Here is a 24,763-nt window from a genome sequence, read left to right on the forward strand (position 1 = left end):
GTACTCCCGTTCAAAATCTGGCAAGGCTTTTCTTTCGCACAGGACTTCCCCCTGACGAGGCTGTCGCGAAAAGGGATGGACAGGGAGACACGGACACGACGCGACGCGACGCGGACAAATTACCCCCGTTTTCGATGACGGCTGAGCATTCTGGCCATAGCACCCAAAAACAAAATTCCAAGGGGTCGCAATACACATGAGATGGCATAATATATCATATCTTCATTCTAGTTCATACATTGTCATGTTTCTTTGGCATTTCACGTGCCTTTACTGGGCTTTTGGGGCCCGCCCACTCCAAACGTCCTGACTCTGCCAGGGCGAGATTGACCAGCAATGCTACAATTCACGCACGTACCGCGACACCACGCGACCCAGGCCTAATGGCCAAACGAAGTATGCGTGCTGACCTTGGTAAGGTGCTTGTGTTCGCGCTGCCAGCGCTTCGAGTATCGCACGCCGAAGCCGGTTCGGAACACCTCCCGGACCGTTTCCAGCGGCATTCCCTTACACTCTGGGTAGCAGAAGATGATGAACAGCCAGCCCACGAAACAGATGGCTGAATACAAGCCGAACGCTCCACTTGGCGTTGCGCCTTTCATGATGGAGAGAAAGGTGGATGCGATGATGATGTTGGTGCTCCAGCATGTCACGGTATTCTGTTGGAGGGGGACCCAGGATGTCAGTGACTATTGTGCCGGTGCATGTGCAAGGTGGAACAGGGAGTGCAAGGAGAACTTACCAGCATGGTTCCAAGAGCTCGCACTTCGAGGGGGATCAGCTCGGTGCCGATCCACGCGATCGTAGCCACTCCGGACGAGAAACAGGCCACGTACACGATGATGGCGACGAGCACCAGCGTCGCCGGCCAGCCAATATGGTCGGACTCGACCACGAGATCCTTGCTGATCGGAATATAGTGGAATGACACGGCGGCGATCATCATGCAGATCGACATGCCGAGGACGGTGACACACAGGAGCACGCGGCGGCCAAACTTGTCGACTAACACTAGGTTGACGATGGAGAAGATGAAGTTGGTGCCAGATACCGTGATGGCGACTGCCGTGGCATTTGTGAAGCCGACCATCTTGAAAAGGGTCGCCGCATAGTACATGAGCTGTGGTGGAGGTGTTAGAAGAGCGGGTAACTTGTCTCGGGTGCAAAGGAACACTTACCGTGTTGAACCCGCCCAACTGGCTGATGGCCATGACAATGCAAGCGGTGAGTACTGCACGCCCGGTCGCTGGAGTGGTGAAAATTCGCTTCAGCGTGGTCCAGAGCGATTCCTTGGTCATTGCTGAGGTTACTTCCTGGAGGGACATCTCGATCGACTTGATCTTGGCCTGCCGCTGCTCGCTCGTCGAGGTAGGATAGATTTTGAGCAACACCTGCTCTGCGGCCTCGTGTTTACCGTGGGAGACTAGTTGGCGTGGTGATTCCGGGCAGAGCAGAAGCAAGCCGGCCAGGGCAATGGGAGGCGCGGCTCCGATTGCAACAGTGGCTCGCCATCCCTCACCGTGGACATGCTGAAAGCCAGCCCCGATAGCAGACGCGACCAGTTGGCCAAAGGTGACGCTCATGTTATTGAAGGCGATCATTCGACCCCGGTATTTGGCAGGTGCCAGTTCCCCGACTGTAGCAGATACTGTCAGCAATTCCTAGCCCATGTACCTCTTTTGACGGGGTGTCATCACTGACTGTAAAGCGGGCAAATCATGGCCGCAGAGCCAACGCCCAAGCCGACCACGAAGCGGCCTACCGCGAATTGGACCAGATGATAGGCGCAGGTCTGGAGGACGGTGCCAATCACGAACAGAAGACAGGCACTCCAGATGGGCCATTTGCGGCCGTATCGATCGGCTATCAGACCGGCAAACACAGCGCCCACGAGGGCTCCGCCGCTGGTCAAGGATGTGACCAGTTCTTGCTCATCCGAGCTCAATTCGTGGCCGAGCGACGTTCCCATCGTGACGAGGACTGAAGAGATGTAGCCAGTGTCATATCCTGAAGCAAAATGTTAGTGTCGAGTGATATATATTTAGGAGGCGAGCGCATCGTGACATACCGAACAGGAAACCTCCAACAGAGACGGTAATTGAGATTAGCCATGCTGCCGTGGATGCAGCGGTCGCCTCGATGCCACTGAGTTCTGTGACTGCTTCCGAAGTGCTCTGTCTACGTTCAACCGCCTCGACTTGGTCGGCGCCGTATTTCTCGACTGACTTTTCAGACATGCTGGTGGCAGGAGGCGTGGTGCGGTAGAAGGAGAGCTGAGCAGCAGAAGAGTTGAGACTGAGAGGTGTAGAGTTTGTCTCACGATGTATGATTGTTGTGTCGACGAGAAGGCATGCCTTTGAAGGAAGATTTGCGATCCTTTAATAGTTTTGGTCCTCATGGTTCTCACGGATTGAGACTTTAGACTTCGATGATCCTTGCGCTGAAGACAGCCAGCTGGTCCACAGTGGCCGGAACTCCAGAGAGCCAAAAGTCTATGGTGGCGGAGAAAGATAGCACCCATCAACCCCATGGGGCGAGGGCGACAAATGGTCGAGGCAGTCGACTTCCCCAGCTGGAGTTACCGGGACGGAGAAAGATGGCTCTTTTGAGACGATATCCACGGGGAAAGACTTCCTAAGACTTCGTCTTCGGCTCATTCGCCGGCTGTTGCCAAACGGCGTTTGTCCGTAGGGAGGCCACCGCCGGGAACACTTCGTGTCTTATGTACTGCCTCTGTTCTGGACCTTCCTAACATCCTGAATTGGCGGAATAGGACGGCCTCAATTCATGGGTGGGGGTCGTTTACAACAAGTCTTGATATCGCAACAACGGTAACTGGCAACTGCTCGTCTGGTTCTAGCCAACGTAGGCCGCGTCGACAGGATTCTGCGTGTGCTTCTACCCCATGCATTTTGCTTGCATGAGACGATTTGTGGGATCCGGGTTCCTTGAGCACGGCGGACGCCGGAGGGCCATACATCCCGCTCATAAGTCTTCGCCACTTGGCAAGACATGGGCGCGTTCGCACAAATAATCAAAGATGAGACGATACTCGGACAGTTGGACTTTTGCCTGGTAGCGACTTCAATCTTTCCATTAGCCTCCCACGAAGCCGATATGGTCTATAAATAGAGTATATTTCGCTGGAACAATTATCAAGCAGATGTCGGCACTCTCCTCCAAACCTTGACCGGCATCTCTCCCAGTAGCCAGTTCATGGTCTCCAACCTCTCGATCTCCCAATTTGGATGAGGTAGGGCAAACTCGTATCTCCGGAGCATAGAAGCCAGCACCACGGTTTGTTCCAAGTAAGAAATGTTGCGACCGATACATCCTCGAGCGCCGGCAGAAAAGGCAAGGAAATAGGGTTGAAGGTTCTTGCCTTCTTCACCGAGCCACCTTTCGGGGATATACTTGTCAGCCTGAGGGAACCAGTCTTCGTTTCTGTGAGCGACCAGAGCCGACATGCCCACCGAAACACCCCCAGGAATATAGTCGTCCAGGATACTCAGACCCTCGGGAGGAGTCTCACGGGGAAGCGCGTGGGGAGTTGGTGGAAACAATCGTAGAGACTCGTCCAAACAAGCCCTCAGGTATGGCAAATGCTTGACCCGATCGTAGGGGACCACGGCCTGCATTCCCTCATCCTCTAGTGCAGCCTCAAGCTCTTCGACGAGCTTTTTCATCGCTTCAGGATTCTTGAGTAGTTGGTACAGGACATTTGCCATGGCAATTGCAGTTGTGGCACTGCCTGCGTTCATCATAATGCTCACTTCAGCCACAATTTCGCCCCATTCGAGATTGTTAGGGTGACCGTTTTTGTCCTCCATAAGCGCCTGGAAGAAGTCGTCCAATTTCTCGCCCCGACGATATCTGTCCAACCGGCGATGGGCAAGCTCGAGAGGAATGCCATCCCAGTCCCTACCAAGCTTTCCCATCCGTCCATAGAATGGGATGGCGTTGGACAGCTTGTTGATCAGAGGATACCACTTGTATGGCCATACCAGTAATGATTGTTTCCGAGCATTCTGGTAGAGGCACTCCCGAAAATTGCATTCATATTTGGTGCCGTCGGTTCTGCGGCCTGTGATACGGTCGTGTCCCCTGTCGAGGAATCCCAGTTTCTCCGACAAGCCAATATCGGCAATGGCATCCAATGTAAAGTAGTTGGTCCACTCTCGGTAATCCACATTCAACTCATGGGCCTCGGGTTGTCGTGCGGGTTTCAGAGGAGCTGTGCAGCACCTGTCGAAGTGTGCGATCATCCGGGCTGTCTTGTCCGCCACCTTGTGTTCCCAGCCTTCCAAGTTCTTCAAGGCGTAGGCCGATGAGAGAACCTTGCGTTTCCTTGCATGTTCTGGTTTATCGATGACGTCGGCAAGGTGGAAGTGGGAGCCAGCGGTAATGATGTAGGAGCCATCCTTTGTGCACTTTGTGTTGTGCCCGTAGATGTCCTTGATGGCTCGAGGGTCCGAGTAAGACAATGTAGTCGGCCCAGTCCGAATGACGGGATGTTTCCTATGGAGTTCGACCAAGCGAGATGATCGAGCACCCGTGTGTGCCAATACCATGAACGGGATAGATGAGATGCTAGACAACGGAGTCATGGTCGGAAACTTTCGAAGTCCTACTCTGTAAGTTGAGAATGCGCTCACCAAGTTCAGATGTGAAGTGCGAGCTCACCTTTAGGATCTCTGAAGTAGACCACGACTGGATAGACCAGGAAATAAAGGACGCAGCAAGTCCCCAAGAGGACTGCATAGGGGGCAGCTGGCATCGTGTACATGCTGAAGGTGTTGGGCAAAGAGTTGAACAGGATCAAAGTGAAGCGAGTCAACCAGGACAATGCATAATATAGACAACCACCACCAGAGCACCTCGTCCCATCATATTTATCTTCTCACGTTTGATCACAATGTGCCCCGCCATCTCCAGCGCAGTCCGCCCTCGAAGGGGGATCCATTGTTTCGAGAGATGGAGAAGCCGGAGATGGGAACAAGAGATGAGATCTGGAGAAATTCTAGAAAATATCAGAAGGGAAATCTTTCGCCGATGCCATGGTTGTTGATGGTTCGTTGACGGCGGGACGCGGAGAATTGGTGAATCCATGGTGATCGTCGACTCTGCCTGCGCCACCGTCAGTTGCAGGGGCCTTCAAGGTTGATGGGTGCAGTTCCCTTGGCCGGTTCCAGCTCTGCTCTAGCTCTGCTCAATGCCTGTCAGTCGCTCCAGGGCTGCAACATCGCAAGAGGAAATTTTTCGCCGGAACAAGCTGCAACTAAGCAACTCAATTACCACTCACGGATCCAATCAAGACTCCCTTCGTGGCATGGGATGGACTGGCCCTCATGAGCAGTCCTCGGTCGATTCTCCAGACTCTCGAGATGTGGCACCGAACCCGCTTCTCGAGAATCCCGCAACGCCTGCCAGGCAGTTTTCCTCCGCCTCCATCTTTCCTCAAGGGATGAGGCTCACGAATCCTTCTATAGTATATATCTAAATTGCCCGTCGTCCATTGCCCTTGGGTCAACATGACGCTACAGTTCAACTCGCAGATTTCACCATGGCTTCTCAGGTCTTGGAAATCTCATCGATCCCGCAGCTCGTCGGGCTTGTTACGAGAAGCCTGCAGCCCACCTCCATTGCAGATTATGCGGCTTTGGTCATTGCGGCCGTGATTGTTGCGGGATACCTGACCAGAGGGGCGTTGTGGGATAAGCCAGATCCTTACTATCACATCTACTTTGAACGGCCGCAACAGCGTGACGGCGTTGTCAGCTCGCAAACCCAGGCAGAGCGCAATATCGCAAAGAAGCTATCTGAAACCAATAAAAGAGCCGTCATCTTTTGGGGTTCTCAGTCTGGCACAGCAGAGCGCTTTGCAAATCACCTTGCAAAGGAAGTGCAATCGCGATTCGGCCTTGGTGCTCTTTCTGCCGATCTGTCGGACTACGACTCGGATTCCATCGCTCAACTGAACGATGGACAACTCGCAATTTTCATCCTCTCAACGTACGGCGAGGGTGACCCCAGCGACAATGCCCATGGCTTTTGGGACTGGATCAACAATGGATCCCCAGATGCTCTCCCGGGCCTACAGTATGCTGCCTTTGGTCTGGGAAACAGCAACTACAAGTACTACAACCGCGTGGTCGATGTTGTGGTCGAAGCATTAAATGGCAAGGGTGCAAGCCTTCTTCTGCCGGTGGGCAAAGCAGACGATGCAGAACGCTCCACCGACGAAGACTTCCTTTCATGGAAAGACGACCTCTTTGCCGTGTTCCGGAACAGGCTGGGCATGGAAGAACAAGTGGTCGAGTATCAACCGACTATTATCGTCACCGAAGACGGCTCTCTAACACCAATCGACCTCCATCACGGCGAGCCCACCCATTCTAGAGACAACCCCAAAGCTGCTGCATCTTGCTCGCCTATTCGACCCTTGTCAATCACGAATCCCCGAGAACTCTTCCAATCTTCCGAGCGAAACTGTGTCCATATGGAGCTCGACCTTGCGGAGCACCCTGAGATCCACTACAAAACGGGCGACCATCTTGCCGTATGGCCCACGAATCCGGAATCAGAAGTCGAAATACTTCTTTCAGCTCTTCAGCTGCATGATCGTCAAGACATTCCGGTCAGCCTCAAATCCGTCGACACTGCAACCAAGCTCCAAATCCCCACCCCTACCACAATTCGCGCTCTCTTCCACCGATATCTGGAGATATGCGCGCCTGTATCACGGAGCACCATTCAAGGGCTTGCGGCGTTGGCTCCGTCGCCTGACGCAAGATCGTGGGTCCTCAAACTCGGCCAAGACAAGGACGCCTACTTGTCGTACCTCCGAAATAACCACCTGACACTGGGCCGTCTTCTGAAGTTGGCCAGTCCGGACGAACCATGGGCTCAGCTGCCCTTGCCTTATTTGATAGAGGCTTTGCCTCTAATGCAACCGCGCTATTACTCGATCTCGTCAAGCAGCGTCATCAGTCCTCGGAGAGCCGCCATAACCGCCCTGGTAGCATCCGACTATGTGCCTGAAAATCAGGAGCAGAAGATCCTTGGCGTCACTTCCAACTATCTCCTCGCGCTATCGCAGTCATTCCCAGCGTCTGTCGCTGCTGCAGAGATGCAGGCAACAGAGAAGACCGTCATTCGTCCGCAGTACGACCTCTTTGGCCCATCCAACCTCCTTCAAGGGACCAAGCTCTTCGCCCACGTCCGCAAAAGCAAGTTCAAGCTCCCCATCCAATCCAGCTGTCCTATCATCATGGTCGCGGCCGGGACCGGAATCGCTCCATTCCGAGCCTTCATCGCCGAGCGCGCAAAACTCCACGCCATTGGGAAACCCGTGGGCGAGATGATTCTCTTCTTCGGATGTCGTCGGCCGCAAGAAGACTTCATCTACCGTGACGAACTGGAGCAGGCTCAGCTTGCTCTCGGAAAGGATGTTTTCAAGATCATCACGGCCTTTTCGCGGGTCCAGGGCCAAGGAAAAGTCTATGTCCAGCAGCGAGTGCGAGAACATGGCAAGGAAGTAGTCAGCTTGATCGAGGAGAATGGCGCGAGCTTCTACATTTGTGGCCGTGCCTCGATGGCGAGAGAAGTCGGGTTCAGCCTCGGTGAGACAATCAAGGAGATCAAGGGGTGGAGTGATTCCGAGGTGAAGGGCTGGGGTGAAGCGCTCAAGAGGACGGGCAAGTGGAAGGAAGATGTTTGGGGTTGAGAATCCCTACACTCGATCTACTGTTCTGACTTTTGGCGGATGGCGAGAATTTTAGACTACCAGTGTTCAATTTCTCAAAATATTTTCCGGGCTCAAAAGCTCAAGGGGCCTTTTTTTTTTTTTTTTTTTTTTTTAGCTTTGCCACTGTTCCCTGAGGTCGCGAATGATGTGCGAAGTCTGCCAACCCATGCGCCGGGTCATCTGTTCAAGGAAATTGACCGCAGCCTCCTGTTCATCTCGGTTGTTCAAGTACATGCCGCCTGGTGATCCGGGTGAGGGGTCAACGCACCACTTTAAGAGAAGGGAAAGGGACCAACTCACATGCCGAAAGGATATGGGACGCTTGAAACATGGCCGTCTGTACATGGTCGTTGCTAACAGCCAGACCGACCACCATTCGGAGACACTCGCGGACCATGGACTGCGAGAGGGGGAAAGCGTCAGCACGTGTAAGTTCCTACGTCGGTGTGAAGGGGACAGCAGCAGAAGGGGGTGGGTGGGCATACCTCAGAGTCCCTTCTCAAGCGCAGCGATCCGAAACTCAGCTTCGAGAGGCGAGGGTCATAGATGGCCAGGACGACCTTGGCAAGATAATAGTGCTGGAGTCCTACGACTGAAACAGGAGTCCCATCAGAAAACTAGGCCCCGCAGGAACAAGGGAAACTTGCTGCACGTACCCTGCGCCGGGTTACACACGTAGAGCTCGGGCCACGGTCCCCTGTTGGACGAATCGAGTGCAGAAACTCCGGGGCTCTCGATGAACAGGGGCGCAAAGTGCCACGGCTTGGACGCTTCCCAGGACGTGACCTCGGCGTCCAACTCGGTCCACTGCTCCAGGGACAACTGCTGCTCGTGGTCGTCGCCAAAGACATAGGTCAAAAGTTGGGCAAAGATGAAGATGATGCGATTCGCCCAGGATTCGTCGTCCGAGATCCGAAAGACGCTCGAATGCCGGTAGTTGGTGAGATTGATGGTGAGTGGGTGCTGGGAGGTCAGGGAGATGTAGATGTGCTGTCTGAGCGACACCCAGCTAGCCGACTCGCGGAGTCCGCCATCTGCGGCAAAGGAGGCTATCGAGTTCAAGATCCGCGTGGTGCCGAACAGATGGCGTCGTTCGTCGTTTTCTAATTTCGGAAACTTTCAGCGTCTCTTCCCCTACCACCGTAAAACCGACGAATGCACAACGTACCGGACATTTCCTCATGAGTTCTCAGGAGAATGACAGCCGCCAGCAAGTTCTCATCAAAGTGACCCATAGGGTCCTCCAAAGCCCTGATCAAGATCCGGAGACATTCGCTCACATAATGAGGCGATTCGTCGTCCTGGTTTCCCGCCAGCAGGCTCATCTGCCGTGAGGCCACGGCGAAGATGGCATTCTTGATGACTGGATAAGGTGCAGCCCGTTTTGGTATCTCCTTCCCAAAGTGGCGCTGCTTATCGCAGGAATCGAACTGCAAGCTATTAGTTCAAAATAGTAGGGATTGCCTTGGCTTGCTCGAGAGCTTTACCTGCATTGATAGGTGCACGATGTAATGATGGAGAAGGCGTGCTTCATGTTGGTTCTTGAATGGCCAGCATGTGCCGAGTCCATAGCTCGGGGATGATGTATCAGCAACGGAACTTAGCAGGACGGAAGGTGAGTGATGTTGTGAAGATGGCCTCCCCACAGAGTGCGCAGGGGACAGCACGATAGGGGCGCGGGCATGCGCCGAAAAATGTGAGTCCGGACTGCTGTGTTGAAGAGAGGCCTGCAGGGGTGTTGGAGGCAAGGCTGAGCCATGCGGCGAATTCCAGTCGTGAGCAACCGCTGAAGTAGGATCATGCTCAATACGGAAATCCGTTTCGGCCTCAGCTGCGAGAGGAAGAATGGGCGGAGATGGAGCTTGAACCTCTTCGACCCGGGTGTGGAGATCTTGAGAGTCCGTCTCGTGGTCAGGAGAAACAAAGCGGACTGTATCGAACCGTATCAACAGAGTGAATGATGCCAACGGTCAGACCTACCTTCTGAAGGGAGGTCGACCCAGACCTGACGCGGAGTGTGCCTCAAGTCGTGTTTGACCCTCCGTCCATCGACACTTTTCAGCCGGACGGACTTGACGGGTCGAAAATGCAAGGGCGAGTCCAAGAGACATTCGCGGTCAGTCTCCTCGCATTTCTGGCATTTCCGAGAACCGGCAACTTTGACGCCTTGGAACGTGTGAGATCTCAGACGGACAATCCTGGGGACATGGACTTTACACTTGACATGTCGGTCACGACATGGCTGACTGTGTGAATCCCGTCGTCAGTAACAGCGAGATGTGCGAGAGACATCTGGGAACTGACCATCCAGTTCTCGTGCGCATCCCAGGCTGAGCTCACGATGAGGGCACGGATACAATGGGAACGTGAGTGGGTTCAAGAAGAGGCAATGAAACCCGAAGTCGACGGCGGGTCTTTAAAGCATGGTCCCACCTGCCACCATGTTGCCCCTCTTCGTATTCATGCTCGCGATAACTTTGCTCTTTCTGATGCTGGAGATGCGGAGATGTGGAGGTGAGGAGGCAAGGAGGCGAGGTGCCAGGAGAGGAAGTCCAAGCCCGGCTCTTCAATAGCGGATCCATTGCCGGCGAGATAGAGGCGGGGAGCAGCCCCGGTGCCGGGTTTTAGCGAGTATCAAACAATGTTTTTGACATGGTCACCTTCCACACTGAATTTCCAGAAAGACACCGACAGAATGTCCGTTGTTGTTACTGGCGTTCGCTCAAGCCGGCGGCGTTGCATTCACAGTTGCAACTGCAAGACACCCACACAGGGATTTGTGAAGCAAGGGCGTCTGCGGACGTCACGGCGTCAATGCATGTCAGAAGCCTTAGAACGCGCATGCAACAGTGAGACAGCAGGAAGTCATCAAGGTCTATTCCTCACAAAACGGCTTGGAAATGAAAAGTCCAGCTTACTCAGACTATTAACTCCTCGCTATTAGGAAAGCTGCCTACATCCAGATCAAGGCCTGCCTGCCCAGAACCGAAAGTCTCATCGTCCCGTTCCATTGCGGCGACAGTGACAAATACCTAACAAGCATCTCCAGCCTGAATCGCAATCGGCCCCTGGCATGTCCATCCCACAGGGTTTCCCGTATCAAGCCAATATATCTGGTACGAATTTAATGCGCTCAGAGCGTCGTCCTGGCAAGCATAAAAGCTATTGTACCCATTGTGCAATAGTGCACCATCAGCACCGAATGAGAAATCCGTCGTGCTTCCGCCCTCAGGTGCGCCGCCGTGAGGGATGCTGAATCCCACAGGCTGGCTCTGGTAGCGAAAGACGTACATCTGCTGGTAATCTGTTGGAGATTCGTGGATCGAGAGAAAAGAGACCGAGTTGTCGCTGCCGTTGAGGGCTCCCACGATGAGGGGTTCAGCGTACGACTGGTACTTGATCTGACCGACGTATGCGGACGAATTGGCATACGAAAGGCGGAAGGTTTGCAAGTAAGTGATGTCGAAGTTGGCACCATTGAGGTAAAGACCTATGGTGTTGTCGGCGTCCTGAGCGGATTGCCGGGCGACGACTTCTGCTTGTGCACTGGCCACATTCAGTGCCAAAAGAAAGGCAATCGAGGCGAAGACGACAGGTGCGTGCATTGCAAAGAATGTGTGTCAGACCTGCTCGCGAGGCTTTCCTAAATATCAAGGGACTTCCACAGAGGCTGAAACGTCCTCAAGGTAGTGGAGCCTCTTGTTGCAGACCGGGGTAGAGCTTGACAGACTACACCAACTTGAACACGCTGATGGAAAGAGACATTGTCTTTTATGAGAAATCATGAACTCAAGATTTCAAATCCCTCAGACCAAGGGTATGTCAAACTACCCCAGCCGTAGGTCTTACTGTAGTCGTGCGGTCCATGGCCGAGACGGCCTGAGGGGCAGGTTTAGTTCGTGGAGAGGACCAAGCAACTGAAGATGAGCAAAGCAGATAGATTCCATGAGATACTGGATGTTGCTAAGGTGAGAGGCGCCAGCTGTCCATGCAGAGTTGGGAATAGTCAGCGGGAGAGATTACATGTCAGCCTTACATGTAAATTCAGATGAGATGAGGTGTGCGTGCAGCTACAAGTCCACTCCCTCTGCCAATCGGCACTGTACTGTTCAGATCAACGAGGCTGTGGCGGCGCGTAGCTTAGTACCTAGGTAGACAGAACTTGGTAATCCTTGACACTATACTGAGTACTCTATAGGCTGACCACCATGGGCCGTCTGCCGAACCTATGCTCTCGCTCCCTACATACCGCCATACAAGTTATACTCCGATCTCTGTGGGCCAGGGTCAACAACGCTGTTCATTCTTAGATTCACCCGCTGGGGACAAACTGATAGCTCAGACTGTGACAAAAGCAACGAACCTGAAGATACTCCTGATTGGAGGGCAATTGTATCTTTCAACGACAGAAGGACTACTTATCAACATGACATAAACCGATCAGAAATACATAAAAGGGATCTGGGAACCACGCCACAAGTCAGCTGTTTCAAGAAAAAGCTCCACGACCCTTGGATGCCAACCACTTAAATCCCGTCTGAAGCCACTCATCCGCCTTCTGACCCTGGCATGGTTAAACAGCTCCTCGTGTAGTCCCCCAAGGCAGAAGACTTCGAACCCACAGGAAAACAAATAACGCACCAGACCACAGTCCCTTTTGACTTCTGTATGTCGTCCGTTGACACGAGGGCATCGCATGTCTCGGCAGAACCACGGTTTCTCGAAAGCCGCGTTGATGAGGTACAGCCCGTGAGCGAGGTAGACCGATCGTTCCAGTGCCTCTGGCGAAGCGAGTTGAGATTCCTCAGTATCCACGGTCTTCTTGCGCTTCCACCGCAGGACGCGGTTGATTGTTCGCCCCATTTGAGACAACCACTTGCTCTCACGCTTGTACTGTTTGAGGAGACTGTCCTGAAGACTATTAAGAGCCGCTACATAGCGGAGAATAAGCTGTCTGCGTCCGCTCTTCCCCTTAAGTTGATACCAGAGCGCAATTCGATATGCTTCAAGCTCTGCGAATAGCTGTGCGATATCACCATTGATCCCTCTCCCGCAGAAGCTCGCATGCTCCCAGAAAGCCATACCAAACTGCTTATCCACTTCACCTGGGGTCAAGCTGGCTAAGATGCTGTCAAAAGAGCAATTGCCATGACTGAAGCACTAATAGTCTGGAAAGTATTGCCTGTCAACATCGTCATGGAGAGTCCTGCAGAAAGAGTCCAATAAGCCTGGTTGGTCGACGAAGATGTCCATGTGCTGGACGTTGTTTCGGAATTTCACAATCTCTCCACGAAGTCTTTGTCTTCCCATCTCTGCAGAGGCAAATGTGGTGGGCGATGGAGCATTGCTGGACAGTTGCAGTTGCTTTATGATTTTAGGATCATGCATTTTGGCGAGGAAACTGCCCAGTCTCTCACCTAGCAACTTGAAAAACCGATCGCAGATTCGAGGACACGAGAACATAGTCCGAACAGCAGATCGGTCTGCCTTCCTTAGGCGAGTTTCTGTGTTTTGGTCAAAGACTTCGCCGAAGATGAGTGAAAGTGGCCGCAGGTTCCCCCATTCAGAAGTGAGTAGGATCGACCTTTCCAGGCCACAATGGAGGGCTCTGGGGATATGAACGTCTGTCTGCTTCCGAATGTCGTACAACGACCCTCTGGACGGTGAGTCCAGCGAAAAACGACGAAACAGGAGAATTCGAGCCAGTGCTCCAAATCTGGACGAGGTAGCTCTCTCGGCCAAGGTGGAAGAGGGCCGGGAGAACATTAACAGTGCTGCTTGGTGGATGCTCTGTAAGTCGGATTAGCGACAGTCAATGATGTTCTTTTGGTCCAGAATGAGGCGAAATGCGGGTAAGGATATCGCTAGAAGGAATACGGAAAGCATTTGCCCTTACTAATGGGTTTGGTTGAGCATCTGAAGTAGGTTCAGGAAGCTGGTAAAGGACCAGCGAGGCAGGTAAGATTGACCCATTACTCAGCTCAATGCTTCTGCCAGACTGGTTGCGGAGGGTTGCTCGAACAACAACCGAGTGTTCTGTCGATAGATTACGCAATGGGATGATGTCGTATCTCACATATTGCTGGCTCTTGTTGAGACTATTCAGGTAACCCTCAGGGTCAAGGACGTACCCAGACGATGGTGAGGGCCGGGTCAACGAGATGAGGTGGCTCATATCTTGATCAGGGCTCTGAATGGGCGTGTTGCGCGATGACGACCGCCTTCGGTCGAACAAGAGTGGGCAAAGGAGAATAATGAACAAGAACCTTTCAACACCTGGTCGACTTAACTGTAGAAGATAAACAGATGTGCCAACGAATCTGGTATGTCGAAAACGAGAGATGCGAGCGTGAGGAGGGCTGAATGAAAGAATAGGAAGGAGTATTTGAAGCTGCGGTTGGGTCGCAACAGGGTTGCATCTCCTGCATGACCCAAGGACTCCGGTAGGCACGACACAAACCGAAGGAGGGAATCCTGTCTTAACTGCTGCAATGAACGGAAAGCACGAGCATATCGGCCGCATACATGCCCGTCTATTCGTGATATTCGTCTTCTGTCCAATCGGCGAAGAGGTCATGTCGCTGAATACCTAGCCACACATGGTTGAGAGCTCTGGGTCGCAGTGGCCGCAAACGCTGAAGCTGCACTGTACATTCCTGCAGCATATATCTCCCATAATACTTGAACCCCTCTTTGAATGTCTGCTGAGATATGAAAGAGTACGCGAGAAAACCATCCACACGAAATGTCGCCATTCATTATTTGCCCGGGTATTTGGCCTTTCCGAACGAAAAAGGAACGTAACGGTACTTGATCATATGTTGGATCTGCCGTCTCACTTTGGATGGTCAGTGATAACGCTCGCCTAGGAAAGATGAATCAACTCACTAGTCAGGGAGAAGAGGATTAGCCAGTACATGACAAGCACAGGCCAAAAGACTGGCAGGTTGAAGATTTCGAACCAGCTGCAGAGAAAGCTGATCGTGATGGCTCTTGTCGCAGAATGCCAGAACTTGAACTCTGGTAGTCTTCTGATGAATGGTCTGAACTCATCATCATTCTTGGTGGGCAAAGATGAGCCCTCGCCATCTTCGAGGCCCTCGTCCTGCGACAGACTGGGATCAAATTTTGGCTGAAGGAACGCGAGGAAGAGGTTGAGCAGGTATATGCCCAGACAATAGGCGACAATGTACCAGCCCTGAGCGACGATGATGCGGAGGAAGAAGAGAAGGAGGAGCACGGCGGTTGCCGACCATCGGTAGGCAACATAGGGGGTTGATTTGTCGAGGTAACTTTGGTATTGCTTTACAAGATCTCCGTTAGCAGCCTATCTCTTTTTGTGCCTCCTTGTACTGGGAGTGTCTTCTCATTCTCATACCCTCAGGAGCTTGTTGCTCTGTGTACTTATGGCATCGAAGGGGGTTGTGTCCGGCTCCGGCCCGTCCATAGTGGCAGCGCTTGTTGGTAGGGATGAGGAGATATAGGGTCTGCGCATGCGCTTCAGTGCTGCAAAGGACGAGGTATCGAAAACGTGCGCAGGTAGGGAAACTGTCAGTGCAACGAGGAACAAAACTTCCCGTGCGAACAAGCGCGATATTAGGCGACAAACAACGAGAAGACAATGTGGTAAAGTGTTGAGGATAGGGAGTCTAGTTTGTTGAAGCCACGTCGTGTTTTTCGCTCGTGGCAGCCTTTCACAAAACGTTTAGAGTGGAGGTTCCTGATCGCAGGGCAAAGTCAAACTGCGCCTCAAACTGCAGTGTGGCTAGCGGGCACGCCTAGGTCTCGGATTATTCTATTATTCCATTCCGTGACCCCGTGCGGCGAAACGTCGGGGATCCGACCAGCCTGCGTGTGCAACCTGCGGAGAAGCAGCCGAGGACGAACACGAGAATTGCGGCTGTCGTCGGCGGTGCGTGAAGCTCCTTCAATGCTTCACTTGCAATATGTACGAGGTAAAGCGTCACTCCTCGAGATCTTTGTGATCTCCCCGACATTGCATACCTAGGTACCAACAATCCTCACAATGCCTTCTCTGAGGTTACTCTCACGGCCTGCGGCCGCCCTTTCAGCTGCACCACGAACCCTTCCACGGCTGGTCCGATTTCAATCCACTTCAAGCAGCTATGAAAATATTCTCGTGTCGTCACCCAGACCAGGTGTTGGGCTCAGTACGCCTTAACCTATATTTGCGTCCGCGAGAGAGTGCAGTCTGACCATTCTAGTCACACTCAATCGTCCAAAGGCGCTGAACGCCCTCTCTAGTGCTTTGTTTGTCGAATTAAATGATGCTCTCAAGAAATATGAAGAGGACAAGGACATCGGTGCTATTGTTTTGACAGGAAGCGACAAAGCATTCGCAGGTAAAGACAAAACACACATATCTGCAATACTTTGTTCAGGCACTGACGGATTGTGAACAGCCGGCGCAGATATCAAAGAAATGGCTCCCCTGACCTTCTCCGATGCCTATGTCAATAATTTCATTGCTCCCTGGTCCTACATGATGACCTTGCGAAAACCGGTCATTGCAGCAGTATCCGGGCATGCTCTTGGGGGTGGTTGCGAGCTCGCTATGATGTGCGATATTCTCTACTGCACCAAGACTGCAAATTTTGGCCAACCTGAGATCAAGCTCGGCACCATACCAGGCGCCGGAGGATCTCAACGCCTCACCGCGGCCATAGGAAAGAGCAAAGCCATGGAACTTATTCTCACGGGCAACAACTTCAGCGGCGAGGAGGCCGAGAAACATGGTCTAGCTGCCAAAGCCTTCGAGGGGGGCAACAAAGAGGTCCTTGAGGGTGCTCTGAACACAGCCGAGAAGATCGCCAGTTACAGTCGTGTCGCGGTCATCGCAGCCAAGGAGGTTGTTAACAAGAGTCAAGACCTTGGGGTTCGAGAGGGTGTCGAGTACGAACGACGCATCTTCCACAGTCTGTTCGGAAGTCAAGATCAAAAAATTGGGATGAAGGCCTTTGCGGAGAAGAAAAAAGCTGAGTGGACAAACTCATGAATCCAGCAACAACGGACTCGACACAACAGAGTGAAATCAGCCTAGAGATTAACAAGAGCTGAATATGGGGTTTGTGTATAGTACATTTAGGAAAGTGGACTAATAGAAATGGGTATAGGGGCAAAGTACAAGGCTGAACAGGTAAAAGCCCATCGACACCTGTCGACGACCTTCCCAGTATTCGACCACTATGTCTCCTAACTTAAGTCCGAACTGCACGCGGCCGCATTGTGTGAACTAGGAGTCCAGCTAGCGGCATCTAGTTGAGGTATGCACTCCCTCTACGTCGTACTAGTCGGGATTCGGTACAGATACCGAGTACGAGGTACTCACATCCCAGTGTCTCGTTGCCCGCTATTCTTCAGAGTTCATAGACTCCATGCTGACGTGAGGAGCCACGCTTGGTGTGAATAATATCACTGCAGCTTGTTCCCCCTAATCGGTAACTCCGGATAAACCCCCCGGGGTTAAGCAGCTGCCATATCAAGGCGATAATACGAGGATGGAAAGCACCGCTCGTTCTCAAACATGGATATTATCAGCCCCCTTTCCCCAGTCTCCACGAGGACGGGGTTCTCGTCGAATGCCGTCGCCGCTTGACCCAGGAACGGCCGCCGGGGATGCAGAAAGGATCACCCCAGCAACAGCCAGCCCGAGAGGACAGAAGGACCTCATTACTAGGTATCCTGGCAGAGGCTGTGTTCGCCTGCGAAAAAGGGCACCCGATGCTCCAAAGGTGCGTTATTAAAACGACACCGCTATCTTACTAGTACACCGCATCTATCGAAGGATCGAGCCAAGCTGAACCCAAAATCACAGTCATTGTTGAACTGCACGATGGCACATTCAGGCCCCCTCCTAGGCTACGTGTAGCGAGGATCCCATCTTTCACTTGGAGCCGCGGAATACAGGTAGGTCTAAGGGTACATGCTAGTACCTAAGATAGCGAATGGGCCAAGCGATATCCAACAGCATTTTCCATTTCCGGCTATTCTGGTGGGTACCTCGTGTACCTAGGTAGTGCTCGTACCTACCCTCGCCTCCATCCGCCGCCCTATGATCATGGACGAGCACCAAGACGTGGCAATGCAGTGGTATTGTGCTTGGTAAGAAGGCAAATTTTGTGTCACTCCGCACAAAAGCACGAGGAGAATCTCACTTTATAGTTCGTAATCCCAAGCGGGGTGTGCCACCAGGATTCGACTTGTGCTCAAGTAAAAAATGTCTCCAGGTAAATCAGTCAGCTGTGGCGGGGCTCGGGTTGCACAATCCGGAGTGACAGGGTCCGTTTAGATAAACTCTTACGAGGTACTAACCGTCCTTCACCTGCATGCGAGTGCCTAGCAACCTAGCTGAGCCGGTTTGGTGGACACTTTGGGGTCGAATAGATCCATTAAAAGGGACAGCACGAATTACTAAGTAGGAGAAATTCCAGGTTTCAAGGCCTGTGCCTCGGGACGGAGTCGTTAGTGATGGACCACTGGTGGAAGCTGGGGAGGAGGACTTGAGTTCTGAGCTCTGGTGGTGCATTTGTCGTGCCTCTCTTTGCCTCTTTTCTTTTGTCGCAACTCCAATGAACAGCTTTCATTTCTGTCGCACACTTCTCTCGCTCTCATGATTTGACATCCAAACAAGGCATTCGTCGATCCGACTCTGGTTGTCCCAGTCGCCTCAAGAGCTGTCAGCACTGAACGAGGACCCCAAAGCCTCGTCAGGCCCACCATCTTGCGCTACTGCTTACTCGACAGGGATTGCTGAACACCTTCCCAGAACAAAGACTTTTCCACATTTGGGGGGGGGGGGCTTTGGGGGCTGGGCTCCTCGTAAACCTGTTGATTTAGCTATCCAAAGTCACCGAGTATTGGTGGGGTAGCGGGAATGGAGCCCTGCATCGACTGCTACCTACCTAGGTATTATGCATTCGTATTTCCGTCTCGAAAGAACCTCCACATCAAGCGTCCTTTGAACCAACGCGGCCCAGGAGGGGCGAACGGCCATCTCGCCTGTTGATTTGCCGCAGCCGGCCATCGTCGACCACAGCGGGGTGCAATCCAAATCCAAAGAAGCTTGATACTGATGCAGTCGGCCTGACGCAGCGATACGGAATGCAGTTTCAGAGGGGGTTGCATACGTGATCGTTCATTAGCGGTGCTCGTGGCCTTGGGTTGCTGTGTCTTCGAGGTCTCATTGGCGCTGACCATGGATCGTGCCTCACGTTTGTGCATATATAAAACCATCTCTTGCCCTGGTGTCTTGGTCACCGTTTAACAAGCTCTTCAGTAAACTGCCGTGAATCAGTCGCCGTTGATCAAAGCCCGCCCGTACAAGAAGTTTCAATCTTACAGAGTCCACGCAGCAAAATGGCTCCTTCAGCGACTACCGATGCTCCCACGCAGGGATACAAGCCAAAGCACATCGAAGACCGCCTCTTTATCAATGGAGAGTTCGTTCCTTCCAAGTCAGGGAAGAAGTTCGATATCATCAATCCGAACAACGAGAAGTTTGCGGCTTCAGTCTATGAAGCTGGCGCCGAGGATGTTGACGAAGCGGTCAAGGCGGCCAAGGCGGCATTCCCTGCCTGGTCGGCCCTTTCTGCCACTGAGAGACAAGGATATCTCGAAAAGTTGGCCGATGCCATCGAGAAGAACCTAGAGGAAATCGGTTACCTAGAGGCCATCAGCATGGGCAAGCCCTACATTGGTGACTGTGAGTTTGTCGACTTCCTCCATATCAGTTGCACGAACTAATCCTTTCCAGTCTTCGGCCACGTCGGTGTTCAGATTCTGAGATACTTGGCCGGTAAAGCCCTTGATGTCCAAGGCGACTCGTCCCTGAACACCAAGGACATGGTCAACATCACTTTCCGTCAACCTTTTGGTGTCTGCGGCGGAATTATCCCCTGGAACGTCCCTCTCCTCATGCTCATCAACAAAGTCGGTCCTGCTCTGGCTACCGGCAACACTTTGGTCCTCAAGTCCTCGGAGAAATCACCCCTCTCTTCGCTCGTCATCGGCAGACTCTGCCAGGAAATCGGTCTGCCCAAGGGTGTCTTGAACATTCTCAGCGGCTATGGAAGACCTTGCGGTGAGGCCATTGCCAAGCACATGGACATTCGAAAGGTTTCCTTCACCGGTTCAGTCATCGCTGGACGAGCAGTCAAGAAAGCTGCCGCCGAGTCCAACCTGAAGAACGTCACGCTAGAGCTGGGAGGAAAGAGCCCGCTGATCATCTTCGACGATGCTGACCTGGCAAAGGCTGTTCCCGCCTCGGCTTTCTCCATCCTCGCCAACTCAGGCCAGGCCTGCATCGCCAGCTCCAGGGTATACGTGCATGCCAATATTGCCGATAAATTCATGGAAGGCATGAAAACCGCCATGGTCCAGATGGGCGTGTCTGGCGATGCCACGGTCGCTGGCACCCGACGAGGACCTCAGGCTGACAAGATCCAATTTGACCGCGTGATGGGCTACCTCAACTATGCAAAGGAGCAAGGTCTCGATATCCCCATTGGCGGTGGCCGGGAAGGCGCAACCGGCTACTTCATCGAGCCCACCATCATTGCCAACGCCCCTGAAGACTCCAAGGTCATGAAGGAAGAGATCTTTGGACCTGTCGTGTGCATCAACACTTTCACCGACGAAGAGGAGGTGCTGAAGCGCGCCAACGACACCGAATACGGACTGTACGCAAGTGTTTTCACCAAGGATATCTCGCGTGCTCTGCGTGTGGCAAAGGCTCTCGAGGCTGGGTCGGTGGGTGTCAACTGCACGAGCCCGACAATGGCCATTGACATGCCGTTTGGTGGCTTCAAGCAGAGCGGTGACGGCCGCGAACTGAGCAAGTATGCGACGGATTATTGGACCGAGCTGAAGTCTGTCTTCATCTCCCTGTAAATGAACCTGCAGTGGCCGAGATGGCCCTGTGTGAACAATTATCTGCCAAAGTACTCGCGACCAGCAAGGTAGAATGTAGTAAACTTATGAAAATACGAAATGAGAAATTACTCCTTGAAAGAGATCAAAGTAATCTTGTCCTTTGCGGTCTTGTTCAAGAAATGCGTAGGCTGACGGTCAAATATGTCTTACAGAGGCGAGGCGTCGCATTTAATTCCTGCCGGCACTTCTCTCGGTGGCCGCAAACCGCATCATCTCGGTCTAATTCGGTAGAATAGAAATTACGGGCTCCTCTCGAGCCCTCTAGTCTCATTGAAACATGCCTGAATAATCGAAGCATATCAATCATTGGAGGGAGGACATATTGAGGGGCTACCAAGTATTCGTCCCAACTATGCTAAGTCCCCAAGGGGTGCTGCCATGCATGATGAGGTCCCCGAGTCACTGTCGGAAGGCACATCTGTACAGAATACATCAGATGTGTATCTAATGTATATATGTACATATGTGAAGGCCCCGAACATGCATCCTTCACCACCTTTCCGTTGACTACCTACTAGGTACCTAGGTACGTTCTCCCCTATCACTTTATTCTCCCAAATAAGGACTATTTGGTCGCCCCGCTTCCTCGTCTGCTCCCTTCTCCTATCTTTCCCTCTTCCTGGCTCCCCATCTCCGCCGGCCTACTTGTACGGCACTTCCTCTAACAGCATCGCGACCTTCTCACCTTCTTCGCTCTCTTTAGCTTATTCTCCTTATCCACAAACAATCCACCCATTTGCTATACACCGTACCATCATATAGCTCAGCTTCGTCCTATTTATTTCTTCCCTGCTTTTGTTTTCTTCGTATTAGACCCTGAGCTGGTTTCGTCGGTCTTCGTCTTCTTTTTCTCTTTTAGCTCAGGGTCGCAGTTCTTGCATCCAGATCCCGGGAGAGGCAAAAAGCACGCGCATCCTTGGGGTCCGTGTCCGTCAGTGATGGGTGCTGAGGTTTTGAAGGAAGAATGTCGCACCCTTTTTGGCTATCAGACGCTCTCTGAAAGCCTTCATCTCCTCCTCGGTCAGCATCACGTCTCCGTCTGACTCTTCCTTATCGTCGTCTTCGAGGATTTCGTCCATGAAGCTGTAGTCTACACAGCATTTGCCGCAAACGGTAAGCTTATGGGCCGAGCAGACCAAGCGCCCATCAGGCAATTCAATGGGAGAGTCTGCCATTCTCGATAGCTTGTTCCGATCGGTGATTCCTCGTGTACTGAGTCTGATTTTAGAACCGTACCAACTACACGGTTAGAGATAGACGATGGAAAACTCGTAATGGTTGTGACCGAGGAAGGGCGGAAGGCTTTATCAACGATGGGCTCTTGGTGGCCGAAAGTAGCTTTGTCAGACAGTGCCATTTTCCACCGCAGCGTCTAGGCCAACGCATCATTTCTGGCGTATTCGTTCCATCGAAACGGCCTCGACGGGTAAAATCTCCCCACTGTTGCAATCTGCCTTTGCCGTCAGACCATGCCGCATTCTTCGCCAGCGGAGATGCCCCTTCCTCAGCTACAATATAACCAGTTGATGAAAACCTTGAAACCCACCGCGCAGCATCAGATCATTCGTCAAGAGCGATAAAACCAGCTATCTGGTGCTAGCGACCGAAAAGACCTCCAGGCTGTCTCAAGTCGCAATGCGTATGGCCCACCGTGATATGCAGGGACCGGACCCGGAGGCAGACACGGACTCCGGATGGTGAAAGAAGTCCTGGTGTCGAAGAAAGCCACACGCTGGTCACACTTGGTCCCAGAGGCTCTGTTTTCCTGCTGCTTGCTATCTAGTATATGGCAAATGGGTCTGAACTAATGTCCATTGTGTTTTCGATAACTTGCTGGAAATTGACGTGAAGGCAGAAGGGGGAAAGGGCTGGTTAAACACCACCTTTTCTGAGCTTGACATGCTCGTCGTTGTCAAGAATAACGCCATCAGCTGCCATATACAGTTGGGCCATCCTTTTGTGAAATCATGGCAGCCAACGCCGAGCTTCCGTCGTCTCCGCCTCCTACTGACACGCCGGGTTTGAGAGCGAACCGGGCCTGTCGGCCTTGTGTACAGATCAAGGCGAAATGCGTTCCACTGGAAGGGTCTATCAACTCCATCTGTGTACGATGCCACCGCCTGGGCAAACCCTGCACGACTCCGGCGCCGCTGCCACGCAAACGGCGCAACAACGGAAAACCAACCCGCGTGGCACAGTTGGAGGAGAAGATCAATACGCTGACGAACCTCTTGACATCCAATGATGGCCCTCCACCTGCACGGCTTGATCCTGTCGCTGCTCCAAGTGGTAGTTCTCAACACTCCCAACCTGCTCATCCTCCTATTTCGGAAAGCGGTTCTGGTGACCCGAATGGACTATGGTCAGCCTCGCTCCTGACTCCAACGTTAACACCACCTACAGGTGGGCGCAACAACAACGCCGAGACCATCCAGGCTCAATCCACCGCAACTCATGCAATCTGCTGCGGAAAAACTATGAAACTTGTGGAACCCGCTGGTGTAAATGCAGGCGGCCACTTTCGAGTGACTCTGGCTCCAGTGTTGGAAGAAAAGTTGTTCAGTGACTTCCGCACACAGATGAATATCCATTTCCCTTTTGTGGTGATTCCACCTCAGGCAACGGCTGTTTCTCTTCGGGAAGAGAAACGGTTCCTTTTCCGGACTTGCATCACTGCCGCTGCTCAAGCTGACCCGCCACTACTAAGGCAGCTGGCAGACGACTTGATGAGGTACATCGGAGAGCACATCCTGATGAAGGGGGAGAAGTCTCTTGACCTCCTACAAGGGCTCTTGGTGTTCTGCTCCTGGTTTCAGTACTACAACCACAACAATCCCCAGGTGATGAACCTTCTACATTTGGCAACTGCCATGGCCACAGACCTCGGGCTGAATCGACCTAAGCAGCCTGCGGTATTGGCTCCGATCGGTATGGTGGTTGACGCTGCGGAGATGTTTCACGGCAAGTTAGTTAACAACGGTGTCCAGACCTTTGACGACCGACGAGCCCTACTTGGAGTCTACTACCTTTCTGGACATTTTTCGTCCTGCTTTCGAAGATCGGATCCCATGAGCTGGACGCAACACCTAGAAGATTGTTGCAATGCTCTTGTCGCAGCAGCCGAGTATCCCTCTGATATCTATGCTGTTCAATTGGTCCGATTGCATCGGGTCATAGAAGTATATTCTCCCTCCCTCGGCTTGATGACAACATCAAATGTGCCTCTCCAAAGTCTCATGAGATGTCTTGAAAGAGACCTCCAGCAATACCAGGAGAGCATACCTTCCAGTCTTGCGGGAAACAATCTCTTCCAGATGCAAATCCAGAGTGCTTATCTCTGCCTCTACGAAACCATATTCGCAGTCCAGGTGGAAAGGGCATATCACCGTGCCGAAGCATTACATGCCTGTTTAAGTCATATTAGTCAATTTTTTGACAGCTTAGAGGCCATCCCTTGGCGGTATGTGCCCAACTTGACTTTCTCGTTCTGGCTGAATCTCGTTCATGCCTTGGTTGTTCTGGCCAAGATGTCGTTCCTTGTCCTCGACGGATGGGATCTGCAATCGGTTAGGGACTCTGAAATGAACTTCCCGTCGACTGTAGACCGGTTGGTGCAAAAGCTGGAAACCGTATCCCACCAAAGCCTTTCCTCTGGGGACACGCCAGCAAGTAATGCAGTTGCAACCCGCTTCAGCTTATTCGCAGAGAAAATGCGCCTTTGCAAGAAGTGGTACGCGAGCAAGCTCAACGCAGAAGCCAGCATCTCCGCTTCAAGTCTTGAAACTGGTGCCCTTCCAGAAAACATGCCTATGGAGGAGTTATTCGGGGGCTTTGAAGACAGCATCTGGCCAGACCTCACAGCTGATTGGAACGCCAACATACAATTTTAGTCTCGTGGAGAGCAAAGACACCCAGCTGGTATCGCTTCCATGGATACAACCCTCTCTTTCAGGCCGTAAACTCCGACTGACCACATTAGCCTCGATCTTTTACGTTGAATATGGTGGGACCGGATACGGAGTGTAAAGCAGGGGGCATTGATCCACTGGCCGCACTCACTGATCC

At 52.6% G+C, this 24,763-nt stretch overlaps 11 protein-coding genes across 11 annotated transcripts; 4 read left to right on the forward strand and 7 right to left on the reverse strand.

The window, feature by feature from the left end:
• Nucleotides 1-380: 380 nt before the first annotated feature.
• Z520_09714 (uncharacterized protein) lies at nucleotides 381-2,237 on the reverse strand (the record flags this gene model as incomplete). The annotated part of the gene is made up of 5 exons (XM_016780208.1): nucleotides 381-659; nucleotides 743-1,120; nucleotides 1,179-1,636; nucleotides 1,702-2,007; nucleotides 2,069-2,237. The coding sequence occupies 5 exons, from the start codon at nucleotides 2,235-2,237 to the stop codon at nucleotides 381-383; spliced, it is 1,590 nt and encodes a 529-aa protein (XP_016628791.1).
• A 918-nt stretch (nucleotides 2,238-3,155) lies between these two features.
• Z520_09715 (uncharacterized protein) lies at nucleotides 3,156-4,786 on the reverse strand (the record flags this gene model as incomplete). The annotated part of the gene is made up of 2 exons (XM_016780209.1): nucleotides 3,156-4,627; nucleotides 4,684-4,786. 2 exons carry the CDS (start codon nucleotides 4,784-4,786, stop codon nucleotides 3,156-3,158), a joined length of 1,575 nt encoding a protein of 524 aa, XP_016628792.1.
• Nucleotides 4,787-5,563: 777 nt separating this feature from the next.
• On the forward strand, nucleotides 5,564-7,726 carry Z520_09716 (uncharacterized protein; the record flags this gene model as incomplete). The annotated part of the gene is made up of 1 exon (XM_016780210.1): nucleotides 5,564-7,726. The coding sequence occupies one exon, from the start codon at nucleotides 5,564-5,566 to the stop codon at nucleotides 7,724-7,726; it is 2,163 nt and encodes a 720-aa protein (XP_016628793.1).
• A 132-nt stretch (nucleotides 7,727-7,858) lies between these two features.
• Z520_09717 (uncharacterized protein) lies at nucleotides 7,859-9,317 on the reverse strand (the record flags this gene model as incomplete). The annotated part of the gene is made up of 6 exons (XM_016780211.1): nucleotides 7,859-7,986; nucleotides 8,048-8,147; nucleotides 8,233-8,339; nucleotides 8,404-8,850; nucleotides 8,916-9,184; nucleotides 9,235-9,317. The coding sequence occupies 6 exons, from the start codon at nucleotides 9,315-9,317 to the stop codon at nucleotides 7,859-7,861; spliced, it is 1,134 nt and encodes a 377-aa protein (XP_016628794.1).
• A 1,462-nt stretch (nucleotides 9,318-10,779) lies between these two features.
• On the reverse strand, nucleotides 10,780-11,352 carry Z520_09718 (uncharacterized protein; the record flags this gene model as incomplete). The annotated part of the gene is made up of 1 exon (XM_016780212.1): nucleotides 10,780-11,352. One exon carries the CDS (start codon nucleotides 11,350-11,352, stop codon nucleotides 10,780-10,782), a length of 573 nt encoding a protein of 190 aa, XP_016628795.1.
• Nucleotides 11,353-12,907: 1,555 nt separating this feature from the next.
• Z520_09719 (uncharacterized protein) lies at nucleotides 12,908-13,135 on the reverse strand (the record flags this gene model as incomplete). Its single annotated transcript, XM_016780213.1, has 1 exon — nucleotides 12,908-13,135. The coding sequence occupies one exon, from the start codon at nucleotides 13,133-13,135 to the stop codon at nucleotides 12,908-12,910; it is 228 nt and encodes a 75-aa protein (XP_016628796.1).
• A 1,370-nt stretch (nucleotides 13,136-14,505) lies between these two features.
• Nucleotides 14,506-15,194, reverse strand: Z520_09720 (uncharacterized protein; the record flags this gene model as incomplete). The annotated part of the gene is made up of 3 exons (XM_016780214.1): nucleotides 14,506-14,585; nucleotides 14,636-15,050; nucleotides 15,126-15,194. 3 exons carry the CDS (start codon nucleotides 15,192-15,194, stop codon nucleotides 14,506-14,508), a joined length of 564 nt encoding a protein of 187 aa, XP_016628797.1.
• A 579-nt stretch (nucleotides 15,195-15,773) lies between these two features.
• Nucleotides 15,774-16,763, forward strand: Z520_09721 (uncharacterized protein; the record flags this gene model as incomplete). Its single annotated transcript, XM_016780215.1, has 3 exons — nucleotides 15,774-15,918; nucleotides 15,973-16,110; nucleotides 16,171-16,763. The coding sequence occupies 3 exons, from the start codon at nucleotides 15,774-15,776 to the stop codon at nucleotides 16,761-16,763; spliced, it is 876 nt and encodes a 291-aa protein (XP_016628798.1).
• Nucleotides 16,764-19,123: 2,360 nt separating this feature from the next.
• Z520_09722 (uncharacterized protein) lies at nucleotides 19,124-20,656 on the forward strand (the record flags this gene model as incomplete). The annotated part of the gene is made up of 2 exons (XM_016780216.1): nucleotides 19,124-19,469; nucleotides 19,521-20,656. 2 exons carry the CDS (start codon nucleotides 19,124-19,126, stop codon nucleotides 20,654-20,656), a joined length of 1,482 nt encoding a protein of 493 aa, XP_016628799.1.
• Nucleotides 20,657-21,630: 974 nt separating this feature from the next.
• On the reverse strand, nucleotides 21,631-22,055 carry Z520_09723 (uncharacterized protein; the record flags this gene model as incomplete). The annotated part of the gene is made up of 2 exons (XM_016780217.1): nucleotides 21,631-21,866; nucleotides 21,935-22,055. The coding sequence occupies 2 exons, from the start codon at nucleotides 22,053-22,055 to the stop codon at nucleotides 21,631-21,633; spliced, it is 357 nt and encodes a 118-aa protein (XP_016628800.1).
• A 610-nt stretch (nucleotides 22,056-22,665) lies between these two features.
• On the forward strand, nucleotides 22,666-24,588 carry Z520_09724 (uncharacterized protein; the record flags this gene model as incomplete). Its single annotated transcript, XM_016780218.1, has 1 exon — nucleotides 22,666-24,588. One exon carries the CDS (start codon nucleotides 22,666-22,668, stop codon nucleotides 24,586-24,588), a length of 1,923 nt encoding a protein of 640 aa, XP_016628801.1.
• Between the last annotated feature and the right edge of the window lie 175 nt (nucleotides 24,589-24,763).

Source organism: Fonsecaea multimorphosa, assembly GCF_000836435.1.
Source record: "Fonsecaea multimorphosa CBS 102226 unplaced genomic scaffold supercont1.25, whole genome shotgun sequence".
Classification (NCBI taxonomy): Eukaryota; Fungi; Ascomycota; class Eurotiomycetes; order Chaetothyriales; family Herpotrichiellaceae; genus Fonsecaea; species Fonsecaea multimorphosa.